The 8,381-nt window shown below is 48.9% G+C and overlaps 1 protein-coding gene across 1 annotated transcript; it reads left to right on the forward strand.

Annotated features, from left to right (window-relative positions):
- The first annotated feature begins 236 nt into the window (after positions 1-236).
- LOC131207199 (uncharacterized) lies at positions 237-845 on the forward strand. The gene is made up of 2 exons (XM_058199811.1): positions 237-471; positions 550-845. Exons 1-2 carry the CDS (start codon positions 237-239, stop codon positions 843-845), a joined length of 531 nt encoding a protein of 176 aa, XP_058055794.1.
- The last annotated feature ends 7,536 nt before the right edge of the window (positions 846-8,381 follow it).

The raw sequence follows: 8,381 nt of genomic DNA on the forward strand, positions 1-8,381 counted from the left end.
ACAGAGGACACGGGTCCACCATTCGCCGGCTTTTGTGGGGAGATTGATAATTTCTTTCTCGGTTGCCCGGCAGGCTGGGTTCGTAATTTGCACGCGACGTTGATTTAATTCGTTTTTGAAGCTCGAGTCACGCTGTCCAACTCGGTTTGATCTGTCCGTTCCTGTCGTTTGCTAATCCCGGTGAATCGGTGTTTCTGTTGCAGGCTGCCATCGTTGTGGTTGTCGTTGCGGTCGGTATGGCTGGCGCTGGAGTCACCGGATCACCCATGGAAGACCGGCAGCAGCAGCGAGTGTTGTTGAGCGCCGATGACGGGGCTGCCAGGCGACAGGAGAAGCGAGGCATCGGCCTGGCGACCACCTACAGTGGACTGACCGGGTTCGGGTACGATACATCGCTCGGTTTGACAGGCTACCCGACTGCGTACGTCACGCCGACCGTGATCAAATCGACGTACACCGTTCCGGCCGCAGGTATGTGTGTTTTGTGGGTCCCGTTCGCGGACCGGACCGGATGTGTGAAGTTTCGTTTTCTTTTGAATCACAAAACAGCGACCTACCATGCGCCAATCTATCACGATGCGACCCAGGGAAAGTACGCGTACGGAGGGTTCTACCCGAGCACGGGCTACGGTGGCTTCGGAACGGGTTATACCGGATTCGCCGCTCCGGCGGCCACCTACACCAAGATCCTGCATCCGGCCACCACCTACAGCAAGATCCTGCATCCGGCCACCAGCACGTACACGAAGGTCATCCAAACGTACCCGCCGGCCACGGTGGGTGTGGTGGCGCCGGCCGTCAATGGATACAGCGGTGTCGCCAGCCTTGGAGGTTATGTGTATTAATGTCCCCCGGCGCGGTACGTAGAAACGAGTGCGCTTCCCGCACATTTGCCACCAAGCCCGATTGAGTGTTTCGCTGACGGAATTGTGAAATAAAATTTAAAACAATACTTTAATATTTTCGAGCAGTTTTCGAGCAGATACAATAACTTGGGCTTTGATGAAGCCAACGAATGATATCTTTATTAAACCTTGGCTTAATCGCTTGTCGTTATCATGTGCTCGTGTCCAGACAACTACTCCATTCTTGATTTAACGTAGAATTTATAAGATAAATAGCCTCCGAACACCCTACTTTAAAAACATAACCTTCTTCTGAAGCGCCGATCCTCGATTTCCATAATTTCTTTGTAGAGAAACAATATCAAATCAAAAGGAGAAGGGTTCCGAAAGAAATAATTACATTAATTCTTGCCGCCGTCCTTGGGCCGCTGGGGGAGCGATTGATACCGAGTTATAAATGCTAATTCGATTGGCTTATCGGTTCCCGGGCGGTTTCTCAACATCTACGCCCCTCTTTTCGGTATCTCTGAAATTTATGCTACCCGATCGCCCGAACTGTTTGCAAACTTCCACCGATCGCCGATCCACTGGAGGTGGATGCATATTCCAATTAGGGTTGCAAATCTTGCTTCCTGTCCAATCTGATACCGCCCGACCGGGGGAGATATCGCCGAGACCAAGCTATATTTACCCATCCGATTGCATTAATTGCGCTCGTTCCGCGGCCGATACGCGATCGGTTCCGGTGTTCGGTTCGGTTTGATCTCGCCTTTGAGGGACTCGTCCAGGGATAGGGTGGCACTCAATTTCATAGCAGGTCACGTGACAGGCCGATGAAACGGTTGGCCGATGTTGCGTGAAATTGTAGCAAACACACCCGGCGGATTAACGCCAGTTCCGTGTGTTTGGATAATTATTTCTCGGCACCGTGGCCGTGGCGGTGAGAGTCTCGGTGGCCAGCTTCGGGGCGAACGACGTGGCTGCGTGATTAGGAGTGATGAAAAGGTTTCTTCGATTCGCTGCCATAGATCCGGTTGCCATATACGGATAGGTGAGGGTTTCACCCGGGTCCTTCCGGTGTGCATGCTGGCTGACGGAGACCCGAAATAGAAATCGTCTTAGAGGGCGTAATGTGACCATCCCACTCGGGGTTCGAGTTCGGTGGGACCCACCACTTCTGGTTTATTAGCCGGAATTAAGCACCCGGCTTCGCAAAGCTGTTCTGACGGCGAGTGTTCTGGTCGAGTGTCATCGAATTGAAGTGCAACATCACGCCTGTCGTTCTTCGAAATCTCTTCACGCCGGATCCGGCAGACGGTCCGTGGATGTTTTCGGGAGGAATGATTAATGGAATACGGCCGGCGTCACTTGTGGAGTGTTTCACTGAATATTCGCATAAGAATGTAACGATCCTAGGCCGAACCGAACGTGGACGTCATTGTTAGGCAGCTGCCATTCGGAGCACCAGAGGCTCGGAGAGGAACGTCTGGAAATGGGCAGTGATGTCGTAATAAAATCTTCATGAATGGCTGCTACTCGCGAGTAATTGGTATATTAAAGTACCATTGCTCACCACTTAATGTATCTTTTATTATATTTAATACAAGTAATCTTGCTTGATTCAAATGTGTTAATCTTGTCAGTTAAGTCGTTCAGAGGAGAGTCCCAGATCTGTATGTAGTCTCAAAAATGGAAATGTAGAAAACCTGTAAGACTTAAGTAATGCGTGAAAAAGAATTGCGGCGAGAAAGAGCAACAGAAAGCCAGCTCTTTGGACGACTTTATGAAATTGTCGTTAGCGTAAGTCGCTTAGAGCAAGTGGCTTGCATCGTTGCGATTTAATCTCCACGATACTTTCAATCCCGCCAGAAAAGCTTAATCTTTCCGTTTTTGCACGCGACGCTGAGTTTTAATCCCTCGCCTCACAGCTTCATCCTTAGCTGGTGCAGCATAAAGAGGAATTAAAAAAACCAAAGAAGCTGTTATCTTGTTTATGAAAATTATCCCTTCGAAGCCGTAAAAGAAGCGCAAAACTCTTCCGCCGAACCCGGTCGTCCACGGCGACGACGACGACGGCACACGGTTAAAGTCGCCGGAATAATTGGCCCGATTTGGCGCAATTATCGTCTTTTGCGGTAATTATCAGCTTGTTTTACACATTTTGCACTCTCTGTTTCGATTTCTTGCCACCCTGTGCCATGTTTATGGGTGTGTGTCTGCTTGGCATTTCGTGCACCTTGGGCCACCTGAACGCGGATGCTGGAGAGTTGGCCACCACCAGCCAGCCAAGGGGGTATCGATGGAAGCATAAAAACATAACACCGGCATACCCTTCGCAAATGGCACGGCGTGCTGCCAAAACAGGGCGGCCCAGGTCTGGGACGATCGCTCGGTGCGAAGGATTATGTGGCCTGGCCTGTATACGGTGGCTTTTGGCCGTTCGCTTCGGTCCTTTGGCGATGAAACGTTACAAAAAAGCACTTTAGTGGTGGTGTATCTGTAGGATCAGCGATTGGCAACAGAATTAGCGATAATCGGTGTGGAAGAAAAAGAGTTTGGCCCTATTGTGCCATTCAATCCGTGCGGTGTGCCGTTTAATGTAATGTCTTCCATTATTGAATTCTATTTAGCTGTTTCTATTTTAGTTGAATTCTATTTAAGTTGCATATCTTAAATTGTTAATCTAAAACGCTTTGTTTTCTGGCTTATTGGAGAGATAGAATGATTTTACATTTATTTCAATGTTACAAGTTTCGGTTGTTTGCTTTGCATGGCTCGATGATTTTATTGGATGATTTTTACTGTAACTCAAACTTCATCCTCATCGTCTTTTCCTCTTTGCTTCGTTTGCAAATCATCATCGTGATTTTATAATAATCTTTTAAATTTGTGTATTGTTTTAACTTTCTTTGTTAGACTTTTTCTTGTCGAATACAACAGTACAATAATACAACTACGACAAGTATCCGTTTACGTTTCTTTGAGCGACTCTAACTCACTTTCCCATCAATAATTTCCACAAAATTTGCCATCGGTCCTTGACAAGTTGTGAAATACGATACAATACGATTCCAAATTCCCGATGCCAGCGTCCATCACATCGTTGGCCATATTTTGGGCCTGGCCCATTAGTCTATCTCTCTCTTTCTCACCGAAACGCTTTAAATCCTTCGGAAGCGCTCGGTACTTTTTCTGCGTTAATAAAGTACACTACAAGAAAGGCAGGAATTCCTTTTCGCTTCACCGACATCGGCGCGGATCGGCTGTTCCGATCGACTGTGGCACAGGCTGCGCGTGTCCTTCGCCTCAAGCCCCGTCCAGCATGGAGGCAGAAAGTCGGACTTTCGTCCTGTTGCGTCTTGCCGGTGGATGGGCCCACGCTCTAAAGCGCATACTTACGGTACTCATGATAGCAATTTGTCTTATTAAGTGTTCCATTTCCATTTCCGGTGCGGAAGTACCACCGAAGCGTGGCGTAATGTAATGGCTGCGATTCGTCGGTTTCCTTGGTGGCGTCCTTTTCGGCGTTATCGTACCATTCTCTCGCCTCGCGCCGGCAGACAATTTACAGACACTCGGTTCGGATGCTGATTTGCTTTGCCACCGCCTCACCGGCCCAAATCCACCCACCGGCTCGGAGGATGGGCCGCTCATCAGACCGGCCAGAAAGTTCGGGCAAGAAATGATTGACAGATCTAACAAATTTTGGCGCAATTGTTTATGCTGCCGAGCTATGGCCCGAGTGGCGCAGAGGATGGCGCACAGGATCACGCTGCGGATGGCTGTTCGCGCGGTGGGCAGGCTGACATCCGTGACACGCCACGTCTGTATGTTGGGCCATCTTCGCTTTTTCTGTGTGTGTCTCGCTTTCTTTGCAGTGCGACACCATAAGCATGGCACGGCCAGGTCTGGCGTGTGCGATATGTATTTCCATAACGATCGACGATGAAGCCATCGTCTCGGTGGCGGTGGCGAAGGCTGCGGGCCCGAGAGAGGCTGCGAGGAGTTGATTGATGAGCACCAGTTTGGTGGAGGATCCAGGGCCGAGGTGGCCCTGAGGTGCCCCGAAACGCTTGTATGCAGCAAGCCGCATATGCTGCCGTGCCATGTTCTGTCCGCCGTTTCGTTACATGCTCAATCATCTGGCCCCGCAATGACTTTGCTGCTCCCGTCTGGTGTGTTTTTCGAATTACACGACCCTCCGGTGCGTGTTTTTGTTTCTGCGAACAAACATGGATTTATTTGCCATTTATGATTCGTCCCTTGAGACGGCGGGCTATCACCAGATGACCAACGCAGGCTGGGGCCGATCCCCCTTGGTTCCTCAAAACTCCCAAGTCCTCGAGCGGTTTCTGGGGAATTTAACAAATGAGCTTCTGTCGTCCGAATCCAAGAAACGGTTTCTTTGTGCGGATTGCTGAAATGCTTCCGGCGCTCCGGGTGGACACGGTGCGCCGGTAGTTCGGAAGAAAAGCCGACACGGTTGGCTTGGCTGCCGTAATCGGACTATAAGGCGCGTTTGAGCGCCAGAATATTACATAATACACCGCCTGAAAGGTGGACCCTGCGTCGGTTGCTGGACATTCATCATGCTGCTCGAGTTAACTCTATTCGCAACGCCATAAATGCTGCCAATCCGACCGTGCGGGGCGCATTAGCCACCGAGTGCACTACACCGAACGCACTGCTGCAGCTGCGGTGGAGATCCTGGAACAAAGATCGGATTATGGGCCGGGTATTTAGAATGAGCGAGCCACCGGAGCAGGGCCCAGGGCGACGACGGTGGACGAGCAGGATAATGACAAATGGTATCACAGCAGCGCAATCCCTTTCTTCGGCTGTCAATGTTCCAGTGTTTTACTTTGGCCGGGCGAACTTAAGGCAGAGGTTGCACCACTTCCATTCCAAAGGTGGTTGCAAAATTTCCGGATGGATTAGTGCCCATTCGTTCTCTCTGTCCCTCCCCCTCTGGGGGGATTTATGGGCGACATTTATGAATGCGTGGGGGCATCACCTCGCCGGAGTCGGCACGGAGATAATTCTGGCAAATTATGGAAACGTACACCTCCGTACACGGACACTTGAACTAAATTATGGCATCATCCGAATGAAACCGTGCCTGCTGTCATGGTGACCTGAGATCTCCCGTGGACTGAGGGCAGCTGAGGGCAGCATACTCAAGATCGAGAGGATGCATTTGACAGTCAGTGCGAGAAGGACGCTGAACATGTTGTTAAGTCGTGTCGTCGGCAATTATATATGTATAGAAATATATACTGAGCACGCAATCAATGCTTTCGCTAAGTCGATGATGACGATTGATAAGTAATCATGTTGTTTACTCGATGCGTGGCCTATACATTGTATGGAATCAGTACAAGACGAAGGCGCAGGATTGTTTATAAGTTGTACAGCTTGATAAGAGCTAGTACTTAAGACAAGTACAGTACAGTAGCTAGTACAAGCCCCTGGAAGTATAAAAGCGACCAACGATATCCGATAATGCACAGTTTGATGGTCAAACGAACTGAGTGACAAGCACTCAAGAGGATGCATTCGTCGCACTATAAATAAGGTTAATCATATAATTAAGAGCTGAAGATGGTAGAAACACGGCTATCGACCCTGTGAGTGTGAAGTATGTCCCAAAGTTTTGTTCAATGTCTTAGATTCAGTTATACTGTACAGATACTGCAACCATATTACCATGGGATTTTCAATTATGGGCAAGCATTTCTCTTTGCATTATGTGAGCTATGTACAATTTAGTTGAATGTTCTCAAATCGATGTTCTCAAATTGATGAAGAGGGCAATACATTGTAGAAAATAAATTCCATAAAAGCAATTAATGGAAGTGTTCATCAACACATGTTTGTGGTTCGTCCATAAATTCATCCGGTCCGGGATGCGAAAGCTGTCATTTCGAACCCTAACATTACATACACTTTTGAGTGTAAGACTCTGATTGAATCGACTATTTTACCCTCTTCAATAAGAAAAAACATCAGTCAGAAGTAATTTAATTATTTGCTTAAGGTTTTCACATAACAATAGCTTGACGTGAGAGATTCATTTAGGTGCAAATGCTTGCGAGCCTTTGAATCCGCCCAATAGCAACCACAATTCGAAATTCCTACCAATTAGTAACGGGCATTTAAATATCTATAAACAACCAGGAGACTCGTTCCGATGCCACCCCCCAGAGAGCCTACTTCGAATTGGCTTAAAATTAATCAAATCAGGCAAGTTGCTGGTGTGACTTTCCAGCGGTCAGAGGCCACACGAAAATGAGACCGAACAAAAGTGCAATTAATTACGACACCGAAACCGATTACCGGCCCTTTGACGAAATGTGTAACTGGAAATTAATTACTCCCCTGAGTAGACGGTAGACCAATTCCGACTCCTGGGGTCCTCGATCCTTTTCCGAGGCCGAGGTGTGTTTTGGTGAAGCACAATCGTAACAGATCTTGACAAATGAGCCTTGGCTTTCGAGCTTTGGAGGTCGTTGCGTGCGAATCAATCGTGCCGAAAGTCGGACAAAAATCACTCTCACCTGTGCCCGGCGAAGGGACGGACTGGAATTTGGGCCTCTGCCCTTTTTTGCTTTCTCTCTCTCGTTATTACTCCGGACCCTGGCGACCTTCATCTTAAACCATCTCGCATTCCAGCAGCAGCCGCAAACCGCGTCTGGGTGTTTCCGGTCGGTGGGTTCGGTAATGCTTCTCATCGAACCTCATTAGCAATAAATTAGAGGCCGGCTTTCTTAAGGCACGGCATCACCGTGTACCGGAGTGGGCATTGCGCGCGAGAGTGACAGCAGATTGTGTGTTGCGGTTGCGGTCCTTTCTCGTGGTCCCTGTGGGTGCCAAAGAAGAAACAAATTAATTAAAAATAATGTAGCTCGCCGGAATTCGTGGAGGAAATAAAAACAGCCCCTCAACATAAATTATGCTGATTTCTTCGGTACCGGTGGTACTCGTGACCGAGGTGTCTTGTCGGCCTCACGGTCGATAATGCTAGCTGGCTGGCGGGCTGGCTGACTGGCGTTGTAATAATAATTTATGATACTCAAGAGGCTCGCTAACCATTTGCGCTGGAGCCCGGTTCCAGGTCGTCTAGGTCCTTTGGGGGCGCGACCTGCCAATCGATGGCTAATGACCGGACTAGAGTGTTAAATTATTCTGAGGAAGCCACGCTCACGTCCTGAAATGAGACTAGAATTAAAGTCGGAGCCGCCGTTTCCAGCAGTTCAACATTCTCACGACAACGAGCATCGTAGAGCTTTGGGAACTGCATTTCCTAACCAAAACCCTGCTCCGAAGCCAGGGCCGAAGCGGATACTTTAATCTGTTCTGGTTACCCCATTTGGCAGATTAAAATTTCAGAGCCCTTTTTAATTGGCATGTGTTAACCAGGCCCGGTCCTGGCAGCAGAGGTGGCCTGCCCTCATTGCTGGTATCCCGGCATCCAGCTGGGCCATCCTAATGGCACTGGAATGCGGTTCCAGAGAACCCGAAACGCTGCCCTCGACA

The sequence above is a fragment of the Anopheles bellator genome, chromosome 2 (genome assembly GCF_943735745.2).
Source record: "Anopheles bellator chromosome 2, idAnoBellAS_SP24_06.2, whole genome shotgun sequence".
Taxonomy (NCBI): domain Eukaryota; kingdom Metazoa; phylum Arthropoda; class Insecta; order Diptera; family Culicidae; genus Anopheles; species Anopheles bellator.